We start from the raw sequence: 17,924 nt of genomic DNA, 5'->3' as shown, positions 1-17,924 counted from the left end.
GGAGCGGTCTTGAGTCACTGGGTAAACGGAGAAGAAAAACCAGTAGTCTTTGCTTCCAGCACCTTATCCAAGGCAGAGCAAAATTACTCCCAAATAGATAGAGAGGCATTGGCCATTATATTTGCTGTAAAACAATTTCACAAATATTTGTATGGACAGAAATTTACTTTGCTCACAGACCACCAACCTTTACGAAGGCTTTTGGGTCATGAGCAGGGGATCCCTACATTAGCCAATACTAGATTACAGCGATGGGCGGTCATACTAGCATCATATAACTATGTGATAGAGTATAGAAGGGGGTCTCTGATGGCAAATGCGGATGCCCTGTCCCGTTTTCCAGTGTTGAATGCAGCAGAGGAAGGGGTGTATTCGTTCAGTGTAACCTTGACTAGCCCGGTTGATGCGCAGGCAGTGGCAGAAGCCACAAAAGTTGACCCAGTACTGTCCAGAGTATTGAATGCAACAAGATCAGGTTGGCCTAATAGTGTTGTTGACATAAACATGAATCCCTTTTTTCGTAGGAGGCTGGAGTTAGCCTGTCAAGAGAGATGTTTAACCTGGGGTGATCGAGTTATCCCATTCGGGCTCCAACACGAAGTTATGAAACTCCTACATGCCGAACACCCAGGTATCGTACGGATGAAAATGATGGCTCGTTCTATGGTATGGTGGCCCACTTTAGACGATGACATAAAACAAGCAGTGGAGAGTTGTGAAGCTTGTCAGAGGATGAATGTGAGGAATGATATTCCAACAGTGACGTGGCCTGACACTTCTGAGGTATGGGAGAGGATCCACGTGGATTTTGCGGAACATGAAGGAGTAACAATGCTGATTTTGTGTGATCAGTTTTCCAAGTGGATTGAAGCTTGGATAATGCAGAAAACAACTGCAAGTTGTGTCATTGAAAGGCTACGATCTTGCTTCGCCATTTTTGGAATACCATTGACTCTAGTGTCTGACAATGGGCCACCGTTTAATTCGGGAGAATTTAGTAACTTTTGTCAAGCAAATGGCATTCGGAAAATGAAAAGTCCATCGTACCACCCACAATCAAACGGGTTAGCTGAAAGGGCGGTGCAAACCCTTAAACAAAACTTAAAAAAACAGGTCATCGACAACAAAAAATGCAGTCAAATAGTTGACATGCAACACAGATTGCAAAATTTTCTATTTGCATATCGGAATACTCCATGTTCCGTAACCAAGCAGAGTCCTGCTGAAATCATGTTCAAACATAAACCTCGCACACGGCTTACGATGTTAAAACCACACAGGAAAACGGTGGCAAAGGAGACGAAAAGGCAACAGAGTAGACAGGGATCTTGACATCCAGTACCACTCTATGTGTCAGGGGATAAGGTCTGGGTACAAGGTGTAAAAGCAAAGGGACAAAAATGGTTTCCAGGTCGGGTGGTGAAAATCTTAAGTCCCATGACATACCTAGTGTTGCAGGATAGAGAACAGCGCCGGAGAGTGGTTCATGTAGACCAACTGCGGAAGTCACAATTGACCGAGGAGCGTCATCCTGGGTCTCCGTCAGCTAGAGGCCCGGTTGGCCCTCCGACAGTAGACTTGGCGGGGACTTGTGGTACTGGGATAAAACACTCTCCTCCTCACAGTAGTGTATTAGAGAAGATAGGGAGCAGTGAGAGAAGTGGTAGCAGCTCGCCCACTAGAGAAAGGAGGTCAAGTAGTAGGGATAGCAGTATGCCTGCTTCGCCCTTCTGAGGATGGGGTACTGGTGGCACTCCTGCTCCACCTTCCCAAGGATTTTCCAACAAGCTACCACAAAGGGGTGTAGTCAGGCGTTCTGGCAGGATGGTCAAGGCTCCAGATAGGCTTGATTTATAAGTAGGGTATTTGACATGGTAAGGTGTGAGTTCTGCATTGGAGTTGCTGGTATTAGTGTTGTACTGTGTTGTTAAAGTTTTAAGAGAAGATGGAGTGTAGTGTATAAGTGTAGGGAAAGTGACTGTGCAGAGAGACTGTAAGGAGGGCCAGGTTGGCAGGACTGTAGGGAGTAGGGAGTAGGCATGATGGCGGACAAGAGCTGTGAATGTGTGTGGCTAGTGTATGAAAATAAATAAATAAAATACAAAAGCAGGTTAACTCAGTAAAATTCTTAGGGGTAAATATTGATGAGCGATTAAAATTTACCGAACACATAAATAATATTGCGAAAAAATTAAATTCAGCCTGCTATGTCTTGAGGTATCTTGTAGAATTAGTCAATTTAAAAACAATTAAAACTGTGTATCATGCATATTTCCATACAATCATGTCATACAAAATTGAAATCTGGGGAAATGCCAAAATAAACGGAAATATACAAAAATTGCAAAAAAAAAAAAAAAAAAAAAAAAAGCCATTCACATAATAACTAAAGATAAAAAAAACATCTAGTTGCAGAAAAAAATTAAAAAAATTAGGAATACTAACATTTACAAATGAATTCATATACAGAACATTAATTTTTTGCTATAGAAACCAAACCAAATTTAAAAGAAACAAAAATATCCATCATCATAATACTCGAGGCTGCAATAAATTGAGACCCATACAACACACCACTACTCAATTTGAAATAGGAATAGAGCAAATTGGCAGAATACTATTTAATAGCTTACCTTACAAAATAATAGAAATCAGCAACATAGACAAATATAAAGCTTCCATAAAAAATTTACTTGTATGCAATCCATTTTACAATTTAAAAGAATTTACAATGGAGTATATACTGCTGAAAGAGGGGAAGCATTCTGGTTACAGCCAGACTCCCTTGTATAGCTACAATGCCTAACAACAATATCCTAATACCCTAAATCCTGCTTAATTTTTTTTTTCCCCTAAATAAATATAAGAAATTGCTTGACACATCATGTCTATGGGTATGTATAAAAGAAATAATGTAATATTTGTGTTTTACTTCAAAGTTATATGTATGTAAAACTAAATATGTATGTGTATTTTAAACTGTGTACCTACATGTAAAACTGTATGTATATGTATAACTGTAAATATGTAAATGACATGTTCCATAGCCTTATGGTTTCTACCAAAAGAAGACTCAATGGAATACATATAAATAAATAAATAAATGTCTACTTTAATGAAATTTTCTGGCTTTATAAGTTGTACATCAACATTGCATCCAGTACTTCTTTCACTGTGCCACTCACTCATTACTGCATTTGTATTAAGACACATTAGTTAACCATTGGTAGCACAGGTGATGTCACTTTAAATCCCAATTGAACTCTCTTTATAATTTAGTCTATTAAAATCTGATCATATAATCAAGAATCATGATGGGATTTATTATCTTGTCTTTCATGGAATTTACACTAGGCGCAATATAACTCCGAGCTTGAGCTACGTCACACATGAGGAGTAGGGACTGCAACACGTGTGGGGGGGTCGGGTGGAAGAGGAAGGGTATAAGCAGATACGGCGACCTTTCACAGCAAGTAGAGAATAGCAGAAAACATTGACCACTTACCACTGACGTTCCAAGCACTACCTCAGTTCTTCAACGCCACTGACTGTTCCATCCGAAGAGTCTGATGTGTAAACGTCACTGATGCCACTGTTTGCATCACCTAACTGAACAATCACTTTATCAATTTCAATGTCAAAACGCACATCCTTATCCCGGTATTCGTTCTCGAGTGTCTTAACGTGATTGCAAATCGGTATCCAATCTTCTGGACCCATTCGGTTAAATATCTCCTCGCAAAGTTTTTTTACATTTGCCAAATTGTAAGTAACATTTCTTGAAGAGACTTCTCCTTTCACTTTAGCCCTTATGCTTTCTATCGGATTCAAATCCGGATGATAAGGGGGCAGACGAAGTAATGTGTGGCCACTATTTACCAATAGTCTGTCTGCCGAGTACTGCACTTGCGAAGGTTTGTGCTTCTTTATGAGGTTTTACAAGTTTGGTTTGAGCATGTCGCTAGTAAAGGAAATATTCTCTTTACTTAACCACTGCTGCATTTCCGATTTTGTCGAGCTGGAGGTAGGCGTTTGATTTATTTTTACATCGTGATAGGGAGCATTATCTATCACAACAACACTGTTTGGTGGAAGATTTGGTATTAATTGTTCGGTGAGCCATTTTTCATAATTATCTTTATTCATGTTTTTGTGATAATCCCCTGTTGCCTGGCGCGACTTCCACATTGCAAGAGCATTTGGGATAAAACCTTTTTCGCCACCTACGTGAATCATTATTAATCTTTGACCCTTCGCGACAGGCACTAGTAAACCATTTGAGGACATGTCACTCCACATTTTATTTTTTACATGAGACGAGAATATGTACGACTCATCCATGTATATAATTGTGAGTTCATCGTTTCTATATTGACGCATACTCTTGAGATATTCTATACGTTTTTGCCGAATATCTGATTTTTCTATTAAAAGTAAGCGCTGCGATTTGGTTTTCTGCCACCTGAATCCTAGCTTCTTCAAAGTCATCCTTAAGGTTGTATTGCTACCTTGGTAATTTATGTCATTCTTTAGTTTACGTTGTACAGTTTCGACAGTCTGCACACGTTTTTCAAGTAAGTAAAAATTGTACACAGTACGTCGTACCACAGCTTCATCAAAGGTGTCAATTTCGTGTTTACATGTTTTCTTTCGCTTCTTGTTGGGCGTCTCGAAAGATGTTCCTTCATAGCTTCATTCCTCTTAGCCTCCTTTTTAATTGTTTGTACAGTCGTGCGAGACACACCCGTCGCCTTTGCTGTGAAATGGAGGGTTCCTGCAATCGCGCTTCATTTTCCATAAACTGCAGAACGTTATAGACGATTTCCCGTGCCTGCGAGTGCAGTTTTTTACTCTTAACTTTTGACAACACTGCAGGCATTTTATGTATAAAGTTGTACTTTACTGAAGTACTGCACTACATATGCAACACTGGCTCTGAACAAAAGTGATACACTACATGCACACAAATCTCAGATCTAAACTGTAAACGAAAACGTTTAGTAAGTACCACGGATGTGTTAACGAACGTATTCGTCGGATTTCACCGAAGGACTAAATTTTCACTGTGTGCAGTAGCGTGTAACCCCTGTTATCAAGTTACGCATTATCGCTCGCAGCACCACATCTGCCTTCTCCAATGTCGTGACTCACATACACACAACGATTTTCTAACCGTCACCCAGGCTCGGAGTTATGTTGCATCTACTGTACATACTGTGAAATCCCACTCACTTAGAGCTTTCAGATCTTTATTAGATGTTTAAAATATTGTAACAGTTTAGTTTAAGGAAATCTAATAATTTAGAACAAAAATGTTTGGTGGTTTGTTGTTATGAGATTTAACTGTAAATAATTATATTTCTAAGTCATAATAAGTGCTACTAATTCACACACACATATAGGCCTACATACAATCACTAGTTAGATTTACAGAAGACTCCACAAAGACATTGGGGTAAGGTGATTTTAGAGTCAACTACAATTTGTACATAACTTTATTTTTATTATAACACATTACCTTGTAAATGTTTTTGTTAAACTATGTTGCATTTCATTTCAGAATATATTTACATATTGTATTACAATGATAGAATTGTAACCAATTCCTGGCTCTCTTGGGGCGGGAGGGATCTGACTCATCATGGGAACTTAAGTCTTGGGGTGGGTTCTGCTTCGTTTTCTTCATCCGTAAGAAAAGGGATAAATCTTCGAGGATGTCTTTGTGGAGTGAATGTTAGTATACATCTTATATTAACTGTACATTATATATTATACACATTGAATACCAAGTATTATCACCTATATAGATGGTTATTATGGCGCCTAAATAACAATACAGATTCAGCTATTTTCGATAAATTTCCAATTTAGAGTATTATCTGGTTGTTTTCATCATGCATAGTCATCGTATATCGGTAAGGGTGAGAGATGGAGCTCTTGAAGTGTTTTCATTAGATTCTAGGTGCAAAAAATAGTATTCAATAACAGTGATGTTCGAGCGCAGTTATTTCAGAAACTATGTGAGACAGTGATAAAGTGACTAGTACAAATGTTGTGGAACATTTTGTGTACTTTAATTTTATATAGAGTGATCTTTTCTTTAGGCTGCGTAGTTTTCGAGATAAAAGCCAAAAACTTCTACAACATGCCCCCCTGCCCTCGCTCACCTTCTAGGAGTGGGGACTTTCAGTATTTTTACCTCCTAACAAGTTGAAACAAAGTCCGAAGATCAAAAATTGTGTTCTTTCCATTTCAACCTTTCATTGACTGGACTAACTAGTTTCTGAGAAATTACAGTTTGTAGTTCACATTTGATAGCCTATGCAGTGAAGCAGCAGCTGCCATGTTGTGTTTTAAATGCTTTGCAGATCCTGAGGTTTTCCATACATATAAACGTGTATAGTTTTGATTTGGATATGTAACACAATGTCACGTAAATAATAACTTAAAACAAATTACGTGAGTCCTTACTGTGTATCCAAACCGAAGCGTCAGTCTTTGGCAGGGATTATTTTAGCAGTATGGAGCCCGAAGCACCTACATGTTGTGTGCGATAGCACGTAATGATCCCTTCCAGTGTTCACAATCACCCATTAAATTTATGCCTGAAGTTTGTGCACTTCTGTATTCACCAAACTGAGTGAAAATTGTTAATTAACGTGGGGCGAGAATCACTCCATGTTTGGATTGCAAGGGCTTGGGAAACCTAATTTGTCCATCTTCTGTCATCAGCATTAACACACGTTCCTGCCGACGCATTGTGCTTGGGTGTGACATTGGCAAGGCTGGGCAGTTACGAATGTTATAACACATGAGCTGTGATGTGGTTGCAGCAGTGGCATATGGCTCAAGTGGAATAGGGTCTGTTCTGTAGTCAATGTACTTTTTTTTACAAAGTGAATCATCCTTAAGTTTCACAAAATTATGTTTAACACTAATTTTGATTAATTATTGTTCTATTTCACTTGTTGATTTCATTTCTTTCCAAATTCTAAAATACCAACTTTATTTTCAGGTTAGTACTCTACCATTAGAAAGGTTATGTTTATAAATTTTTTTCACAGGTTGTTCTTTACCACTTAGTTTTCTTACTCTTTTTCCACTGCAAGTTTATTGTTTTGCCTCAATAATTATTTCTTAGGTTTATAAGCACACTGTTACTCTTCACCATTTTACACTAGAGGCTGATCCAGCGGAACAAGGGGGCGACGGGGGCAGCGCAAGAAGACTGTTAATATAGCCACATTGAGCCATGCATGCATGCCCACACCGCGCTGAGAGCCGTGTTCATGCGTGCGCAGAGCTGGAGGAGCTGGCACAGCACGGCACGCTGCTGCCCCCCAACATGGCGGGGCTGGCGGACGAGCAGGTGTGCGAGCTGAGGCTGGTAGACGAGTGGGGGGAGAAGTGCGTCCCCAGCGGGGGCTGGACGTTCCATAAGGACCCCCTGGGCCGCCGGAACGGCCGCCAGCCCGGCGAAAAGATGAGAGATGTCGTAGACAAGACTGTGGCAGAAGCCAGGGCCATCGTATCTAAGGTAACCGAACCCAACACCATAAACATTCTAAATCAAGGTTGCTACATGTTTGGCAAGCATGGAAAAGTCAGTGAATTTTTAAGTAGTTGAGAAAATGTTTGGAATTGGTAAATTAGATAGTGGTAATTTGTAGTAAAAAACAAAAATTTTAGTCAAATAATTTATTATAGATTTATAAATTTCTTTAACAGCAGCAACAATTCTCTTGGTTGCAATAAAACAGCTTTCACTATTAAAATTATTGTTGTTAGATGAAATAAAAATACATTCAGGACTACAGCCATGTGAATTAGCAGTTCTGCAGGATTATTGAACACCAATATAGTTTTAGTGGGAATACCAGACGAAAGTTACCCCGGTGCTTAAAAAATGTCGTGATAAGCTACTCTATAGAAAAAATACAGATGATCATTGGTCTTTTTTAAAAAAAAAGTAATTACTGAAACGTACATGAGAAATGTAACCCACTATAAAACAGGAAACTCTGTACTGACATGAAAACAGACAGTAGCGATAAACTCTGAGCAAACTAAAAAAGGCCGGCAGCGCAGTAATACAATCTGGCGGCCAAGTTCAACAATTACAATCCACCCAAAAAATACCTGAATGCGAGCGGCTCAATTACAGAATGTGCCAAACTACAGAATGGCAGGTTAAAGACATTTTACTAGTATGTGCTGCAGAAGAATTATACATACAATGATTTTGGTTTGAAACAGCTGAAAATTTTTATTTTAGTATTCAGATTTGCTTGGAATAACAACTGGAGTATTTAATAAAAGTATTCTTGTGAAAGAAATGTGGAGCAGTTAAGGTGGTCTGGTCATGACATAGTGTAGTATCCATGAGGGGCCAAGCTAAGGCTCCTACTGATGCCCTGTGTGGGGTGCAGAAACAAATCCAGGCGGACGTGTGCCTCACCCAGCGGGCAGTGCAGTCTGCGCTGGACATCCTGCGAGGGGCTGTCATGATCATGTACCCCATGGGGCTGCCTCCCCACGAGACTATTCGCCTGGAGCTGGAGAACTCGGAGGACCTGACCGGCACACAGGCATCTCTGGAGGTGAGAACATGCATTCACATCCCTCATCTACATCAGGGTAGGGTTGAAAACCAAAATATTGTTTGTGTAGAGGCAGTATGCTTGATCAGTTGTTTAGATGTGTGTAGTATGTTGAATCTTGTATTGTATTTATTCATGCACCCTTGCTTTTTATATACATATGGTAAATCACAGTAAAATGGCGTTGTAAAATTAATTAATTGTTGTACTTAAATTTTTTAAGTTTAATTTTTAATTGTTTGATAGTCAGTGAGAAGTAGTTGACTGGTAAAAAATCCTCCTTCCTTCCCTATTAAATTTTTCTCTTTTTTAATTTGTGTCATTCTATTTCTCTTATCTCTTTCACTTTCTATAATTTTTCTCTTTTTCTGTATGCCTCTGTGTGTGTGGATTAAGTGTGAATGCATATACAATATAGTACGGTGATCCAGATGAGATGGGACTTTTCCCTGGCCAGATCACCGAAAGTCAGCATTAAAAATAATTAGTTTTAAAATGCACATAATGCAAGTTTAAGATGGGTAAAATTATAAAAATCTATTGTTTTTTTGGTTTATAAATTCAACATTTTCTGCACCTTAAATTAAGTTTTAATACTACTCTGTATATGTAGCAAGTTTTTAACCAACAAAAATTAGTAAATTGTAGTTTTTTTTTATATTCTGTCTGGATTAACCGGATGTCCTGACGAGTGGGGTCCGAATTAGCGGGACTCTCCATTATTTAGTTAGTGTGACTTGTATTTTTGCATGTGTATCGTGTCACCGGACTGTTGGGGCCTGTGGTTGATGAAGGTCCGCGAGGGGACGCTAGGGACGCGTGCAGTAGCGTGAGGGGCACAGGTGTTGGACGCGGCGCTGGCCCAGCTGTGGTTCTCGGGGCGCGAGCTGCAGCGGGGCAAGCTGATCGGGGACTACGTGGGTCGCAACGAGAAGACCAAGGTGGTGGTGAAGCTGCAGAGTCGCGGGCAGGGGCCACCCGCCCGGGAGCCCCTCCTCTGCGAGGAGGAGCAGAAGCAGCTCATGCTGCATGCGTACCGCCGCCAGGAGCAGCTCAAGGTGGGTCCCCACCTGTCCCCAGATCGATAGAATACCATTGTCGAGGGCCAGATGTCAATCTTCAAACTAATTTGAGGACTATGCATTATTTTGTTGTATTATTTTGTATATTAACCAGTAAATACAATAGGTGGCATGTCATGAAGAAACAAAAAATATATATTATTTTAAACAAAGAAAAAGATTTGAGAACTGTAGGGGAATTTCTTTGATGTGCAACTGTGTAAAGGCATAAGAGAAGATCTCTGAAAAGAGGGTAAGGAAGGGCATGGCAGGAAAATGCAGTGAAGATCAGCATAGGTTTAGAAAGGGGAGGTTAACCGTAGACTTGATTGTTGCCATATGATAACAGATGGAGAAAAAGTACAAATTTGAGAAAGATCTAGTAATGATATTCTTTGAAGAAAGCATAGCGTAGGACAGGGGGAAAGACTGTGTGTTTGGTAATCAAGGGAAGCAGTTGGGACTAACAAAGAGTTAATAAGTAGAGTGAGGAGTATGTATAAGGAAAACAGAAGCAGTGTAGAAACTGGAAGAGGATTGACAATGATTTGTGTGTGCAAGTGTGTGTATGTGTGTATACTTTCAAATATGTGGATATTTTTATTAAATATATTACTATTACATATACACTCTCAATTACTAAATATAAGTGATAATTACCGGCTTAAAAGATTCTCTGTGTTATACAGTGGTGAATAAACACAACACAAATGAAAATATAACTTTTCCAAGATAATAATACCGTGTTTTATCGCTTAATGGTTGCACGCGCGTAATCGTCGCAACCATATTTTAGGCTGTCAAAATTGGGATAAAAAAAACTTCTCTCGTAAACGTCGCATGATGTTTTTGATCCCGCTAGTAGATGCCGAGCGCTTTGTGTAGGTATCTTTTCCGTATAAAACGATGTATTTTAAAGTAGAAATCTAATATTTATTCGGTCATTACCACTTACTTAATAAATTAACGGAAAAATACGAAGTTTTTGACGTGTAAATTTTCTTATAAAGACGTGTTTAAACGTTATTTCCTTTATCTGATTGCGTTATCGTGGCGTACCGCTTCCAAAAATATAGCCAGCGCATCATTCATGTTTGGTTATGTTGCTTCCCGTATAGAGCGCGCGCACGTACTCGAATATCAATATCTCGCCGATTGGATGCAACGCGCACTATCTGTCAGGCGCCGTGTTAACTACATGTGATAGCTCGCATTCTTTCGTGGCAAGTGTGTACTACGACACGTTAGTTCACGTCAGATTCAAGTGGCTTGCGTTCGCGTTAGATTTTTGGTTTTTTTATTTAAAGTTGAAGAAAGGTTTTTGTTTAAGGAATTATTAATATAAATTGTTTGGCGTGCTATTGTATACTCCACCTTTTTTTAAATAAACGTACTTTCCATGAACGAGTTTTGTTTTTATGAATAACTTTACCTAACAAAATTTCTTTTTTCCGCATAATGGTCGCTTTCCTACTTTTCAAACTTATTTTAGAATAAAATGTGCGACGATTATACGAGAAAACACTGTATATAAACAAAAAAAAATCTGGCTGCATTAAACTAATTACATTTACAAGACACAAATAGAATTTACTATATTTTAACGAAACACCAAATTATTACTCTACAGATAAACTAGACCATTCCAAAACTTTGTTCAATAAAATGTAAGAAAATGTCATAATCTAGCATTGCCAGATATGATGCACACGACTGTGCAACAGTTCATTCAATGTTCATAATTAATGAAATTGATTTATTTTGATTTGCCGGCTATTCGGGTCAGGAACAAAAAAAAAATCCTCTTTAGACTATTGGACCTGGTTTTTGTTATTGTATTTTAAATGAAACTTGTAAAAATGTGCATTATTTTACTTTTAAGTCACTCGGGGATTAAATAAATAAATTTTATCATGAGTGGCTTCAGTTACTATGAGTAAACCAAAGCGTACTTTAGTATCGTTGACCCAGGAATACTATTATTTATGTTAAAATACCTCCTCGGTGGCGATTCACATCACAAATCTTGTGAATCAGGTAGGCCACAGATTGCATATGTGTTGTGCACGTATAATTTATGCTCGTGCACGGATTTTACACCACGTTTGTTTCTCTAGGGCAAGTCCCAACGGATAAACCCAGCATTCACAAGCTGGACCCTAAAAACCTTCCTTTTTCCAGAATTCTCAGTGCCGGGGGCCTCTAACCCCAAAGGTTTGAAACGGCTACACTGCTGAGAAACTCTCGTCAATCACAAACGGCAGTTTCAAAACATTCTTTAAAAATTCCAAATAAAAGTTTGTTATTGAAAAAGTTCACTGGCAATGTCTTGAAATGTGTGCCGAATAATATATAACTAGAGACATGAACTTTTCGTGATCACGAATTTTCGTCGCAGAAACGCGAATTTTATTGTTTCGATGGGTTTTCACTAAATTTTAACAATTTTGGAATCTATTCACGAAATTTGAAGTTTGAAAAGCATTTCTGTTGAGGTTATTTCTTTTTCATAACAGAACTGCTGCACCGAAATTACGTTTATTTAATAATCACAGAATACAAAAGCACGTCAAACAATTAAAATTAATGAGGCATTCAACAAAAACATACTTCATATTAATTGAATTGAAAATGAAAACCTTCACCAGAGTGTGAAACGTAACTTACTAACATAAACGTACCGTGCCCTATCGGCGTCGTAGTACATACTAACCACAAACGAGTGCTTTCAAATGTAGTTTACTTGGCTGGAGACAGAGAGCACTCTGTGCATGCAAAGAGAACTATCGATATCACGCTACGTTCACGATCTCTATACAGGCATCAACGTAACCAAACATTTATGATGTTGATGCCAGAAGAGCCTGGCTGGATTTTCATTCTCATACGGCAACAAAACAGATAATTTTATGAAGATTGAAATTGTGTTTGAAACGGAATTAACACTTAGCAAATTTTTTGTTTCTGTTAAATAATTAAACTGTAATTCTCTAACTTACAATGCAATGGATTTCAACTTCGTATCATTCGGGAAATAAAGTTTTTGGACGTAGTCTTAAAATGGGAGGGGAAAAAAAGTTTATCTAATGGAAAAATGAGATTCATGGTAAAATCTTTAAAAATATTATTTTAAAACATGCTGCCTTTGTAATGTTTAGCTGCAAAGTGCAAACGTGAATAACCTGTTAACTAATCAGCGGTAGTTACTGTATACTGATCCCTATGGATGCTGTATTTTTAGGGCTGCGTGCAATGTTTACAAACATGTTTTCGCGTTATTAGTTTTTTGAATTCCCTTAATGTTTGTGTGAAAAGTTCGTGTTACTAGGCTCGTCACATATAATTACTTGTTTTGTTACAAGTTGTGATTGCAATTTCGTGTATGGTAGAAATCTGTAGAAATGCCGAAAGTTGTAGAGTCTGCCTTGACTCGAGCAAATGAGTTCTCTGCTGAAGGCTTTCATTCCAGTGACAGAATGATTTTGTTTTCTAAGTTCTGTAACGCATGTGTGAGTTGGGAAAAACATAAAACATATAAAAAGTAAAAAGCATATCAATAATAAAAGAATTTCAAGTGCAAAAAAAAACATCCTTCAGCAAACGATTGGTAGCAGTTTCCAGGTTGTTAACAAATGAAAAGATGCAGCAGATAATTTTGCACTCGACTACAACAGCATTTATGAAGGCAAATATTTCTCTTGAGAAACTACAGGAACCTAGCATCAGAGACTGGATGCATGAATTTGTTGAAGGTTAATTATAAATATGTTTTTTGTATAAAATTCTTCTACAGCCTCTACAGATCAGGCCGTATGTATTTACTAATTATTACAAATTGGGTTTGACATTTACAAATTGTTACAAGCCAACAAATACTAGCATCATTTTTTATCTCTTTCAGTAATAGTAGTATTAAAATAGCTACATTTATTGGGGATTATTTTTCATGGGCTGGAGATTTGCCAACAGTCAGAACATTGAGAGAAAAGTACATACCAATAGCAGCTGAGAAAAGATTTGCCACCATTAAAGCTGAAATTGCTGGAAAATATCTACAGTTTTAGCTGATGAGACCACAGACAAGAGAGGGAAGTGCGGCTTGGTTATACTTTTCCGCCTCATGGAACCAAATGTGTCTCAGAAAGTTTTTCTTGCTGGTGTTCATTTCCTAGAAGTTGCCAATTCTACCCATTGTTCCAGAGCTGTGCTAGATTTTTTGAAAAAGTATGATGTTAGCTACGATTCAGTAGTTGCTTTCGTCAGTGATGGGGCTCGTTACATGTCCAAGTGTAGTGACTGTCTCAAAGTCATTCTGGGTGACGAAGTATTGTATGTGCAGTGCTGGGCTCATAAGCTCTGCATTGTAGGCAATATCTGGCCGAAAGTTTGTACTGAACTTATAACGTTTCGTTATATACAAAATAAACAGATGTTCAACGCCGATTGTAATTTTGTTGTTTTTATTTTTTCAAATAGAATGCCCCGACGAATCCAAACACTTCCAATGGTTCATTCACTCGTTCCACATGTATATCTGACTGTCGAAAATTGCTCGTATTTCGCATGATGAGAATTAACGGTAAAAATAGCGTCCTTCAGTAATGTTTTGCTGCAAATACATGAAGTCAGTGCGGCCTCAAACGTGACCGCACCCAGCGAAACCGAATTTCGCCCCGAGCCAAATGCCGACGAAGGTGGCCGAAATTTCTAATTATTGTCCGAAAGAAATATAAAAAAAATTAGGTTAATTTAATACTCGGCATGGCTCTGACCACCCACGTTAAATGATCTATTAGCAAATTACTTCATAATTTGGCGAGAAGCCACCGAACGCGACCTACTGGTGCAGCAGTCGGCAGACAACTGTTGAAGTCCTGCCACACTCTCCTCCACGCAGGGAGTAGACGTCACATGACCTCACCGACCAATCACACGCACTCTTCATTCACGCTTACAGATACAAGCCAATCACAGAACAAGTTACAATACATAGAAAAACCTTGTACACACAGAACTCTGGGCTTCCCTTGATCGGTCTCTTTTCAATTTTACATCGAAATCGGGGACTCCCATTCTCGTTCTCTCTCCCACACCGTGAGACAGCAGTTATCACTCAGTTCCCACGCAGGGGGGAAATTACCGTCTTTATCTCGGTTGGCGGGGAAGCACTGTTTCTTTCTCACTCCCACTTACAGGCCTCTCATGCCTCTCTTTCTAACCATAACACCAGCCCAGACACAGTTCCTTGATCTACAATTATGCAACACGTTAATTAAAATTAAGAACAGCAATTATAATACAAATTACTTTACAAAATTAAAATCATTTAGAAATAACCTGAAAAAGTAGGCCTAAACAGGCAAAATTCTAGTACAGCGACTTCTTTGCGAATAATTACATAAAAAAATAGTACTGATTGAAAATGTCTAATAAAATAATAAATATGTACCTTCTTAAAAACATAGCAAGTGAAAAATATCAACCCTAAAATATATAACAAACGGTAAAATATCATTAGGAAGACTTTTTAAGAAATATTTACATTTGTCGTGACCGAGCGGCTGGTTCCTTATAGGTGAGGCTATGTGGGGCAGCGGAGCGATTAAAAGCAATAACTTAATACTGCAGACAGGACAACTCTTATTATTATTCTTCATTCTTGGCTCGTTACAAGTATTAAACTCTACAAAGCTTTTACCTCCACTTCTTGATACATAGAAATTACAAGTACAAACTTAAGATTCTACAAGTCTGTTCCTTCTGACAAAGCTCTCAGTCCCCATCCTAGGACCTCCTCCTAGGGAGTCTCCCGACACACTCTCTTCTGTCCGCTTCCTTCTGCTGGGGCAGAGCGCACTCTCTCCCCACCCTTTCTCGTGATTCGTCATTTTCATTTACACACTCGTTTCATGTTCAGTCCAAGGATTCAGTCATTGTTTAACCTTGTGATGCGTAGTTTCCTCTGCAGGAAACAGTCTGTTTGAACCACCACACATAACTAACATTTGGTTAGCCAACTGACGTAGAAGGCTTGTAAACCTTCGACAGGCATACTCATCGTTCGATACACAAGACATGAAACACTCTATTGAAACATTACTCATTATTCACCTTATGCTTATAATACAATTTAATACCAGAATTATAGTTATAGTATTTTTATATTTCTAATACTAACCCAAAATAACTAAAATAACCAGGTGCTTACGACACATTCATGAAAATAGTTTAAAAGAAAAATTATTTAATTAGGAGGGCAGGGTTCTGCAACATTACATTACCCCCCCAACTTTTCAATTAAATTAACACTACATTTAATTGAAAAGTTATAAAAGTGAAAAACTAACTTGTACAAAATAAATACAAAAACATCCTGAGAAATAATTGCATCCAGTAATTAAAACACTTGTTTATATATAAATTCAAAAAACTGTTACTTAAATATTGCAATAACATCAATTCCTTGTCAAAAAGCCAAAAATTTGAAAACATCTCTCTTACTACAAAGGGTCAACAACTCTCCACAAATGGTCATCTCCCTCTCGTCAGTGCTTAATACAAATAATTTTGAAACTGGTTTCTCTATAAGCTTCAAGCAGACACCCCCTGGTCAACGAAGAATCTTCAACAACAAAAAACTCTGAACAACTTACTTAAACTCCAGGAATTACATCCCCACGACCACCTCGACGACGATAAACACAAAAACTTCAACTTCTTCAAAAACTTACACCTCGGCAGAAACCTCGACGACAACAACAAATAACCTCAAAACAAATTATCTTCTTTGAAACCCTTTAAAACCGCTGTTACTCTGATTCTCTGCTGCTTCTGACAAACTCCTCAAATCCCATGAAACAACCACTTTAACCCACAAATCAACCAAAATCTCCACTCCTCATATCTGCACTAACAAAACTTTGACAACACTATCACTTCAAAACTGTTGACACAAAATTTTCCTACATTACATCCAAAAAAACAACTTGTAAAAATTTCAAAACTCTCACAATACCACTACCATTAACTTCAACCTCTGGATAACACTTATTTCAAAATTATAACTAGACTGCTCAATATTGATAACCCATGAACTACAATTTCTAAATAGATGCATCAATTCCTAAGACTCAGAATCTAACATAGTAAACTTTCCACAACAAATGCAGCTCTAAAAAACATTAAATTAGCTATGTTAAACTTTAAAAACTTTTATATAACACACTACATCATCACTTATCATATTCAAAATTTCTTATTAAAAGTTACACAACCTCATAATATTTACACCAAAATACACACAAACTTAATTCTTTATCAACACACTGAATTTCCATTTGTTGACATTATTTACTTACATTTCCTAGTATCATTAACTATAATATAAAAAACAAACAAAACATCATTATCACACATAAAAAAATACACACCGTTCCTTTTCCTCCAACTTCCTTCTCCATCATGCCTAACTCCCGAGCTAGCCGAAAGGTAAGGGACGCCCAACTACAACCCTTTTAGCTGCTAGTCAGCTCGGCTAACCTATTACCAAATTACACAAAAATTTATACAAAGTTATATCAAAAATTTACACAAAACATAAACATCTGTTAAGTTTGTTACAACAAGAATTTTCATACTGCGTAAGACTACATATCAAAAAACGTGTAATTGTTTATCCTTATCACTTATCTACATTAATTTACATATTCTGTCCTTAACATTTTACTGAATTTTCCAAGGTTTAAGTAGTGATACATGCCAATTTACACCATTAACCTTATAAACATTATGGCCTACAATAGATTCTATTGCAAAAGGTCCATCGTACAAGTGAAAAAATTTATGAATTTTTTGTTCATACAGTGAAGACAATTTATGGGACGCTATAAGTACTTCATCCCCTACTTTAAAAACACAAGGTTTAACTCCTTTGTCAAACCTACTTTTCCTTTCCTCTGCCTTAGATAACAGTATTTTCCCTGCCTGTTCCAATTTGTCCTTTAACCTTACAGTATCACTGTCTGGATAATCCATTATGATTAGTTCTTGCAGTTTTGAAGTAGGTAACATTTGTTGCATTAACTCTACTGGTGAAAAACCTGTGCTTTCATGCCAAACATTGTTTATAATAGCTTCCACTTCACTCACAATATTAGCCCATTGGCTATGGTTTTCACTACAATACAATCGAAATAACCTACCTAGTTCCCTCATCACTCTTTCAACTGGATTAGCAGCTGGATGGTACACTGCTGTATGGCCT

The 17,924-nt window shown here is 37.8% G+C and overlaps 1 protein-coding gene across 4 annotated transcripts in view; it reads left to right on the top strand.

Moving 5' to 3' along the window:
* Nucleotides 1-17,924, top strand: part of LOC134540007 (cilia- and flagella-associated protein 298-A) — a 122,018-nt gene that overhangs the window by 4,051 nt on the left and 100,043 nt on the right. For all 4 annotated transcript variants that reach the window (XM_063382445.1, XM_063382451.1, XM_063382429.1 and 1 more), the window contains exons 3-5: nt 7,302-7,537; nt 8,430-8,600; nt 9,443-9,658. In XM_063382445.1, the coding sequence (XP_063238515.1) occupies nt 7,302-7,537; nt 8,430-8,600; nt 9,443-9,658 (623 nt within the window). The remainder of the gene's footprint in view (nt 1-7,301; nt 7,538-8,429; nt 8,601-9,442; nt 9,659-17,924) is intronic.

Source organism: Bacillus rossius, chromosome 1, assembly GCF_032445375.1.
Source record: "Bacillus rossius redtenbacheri isolate Brsri chromosome 1, Brsri_v3, whole genome shotgun sequence".
Lineage (NCBI taxonomy): Eukaryota > Metazoa > Arthropoda > Insecta > Phasmatodea > Bacillidae > Bacillus > Bacillus rossius.
The sequence above is the reverse complement of the archived record's forward strand: the minus strand, read 5'-3'. Positions and strand labels throughout refer to the sequence as shown.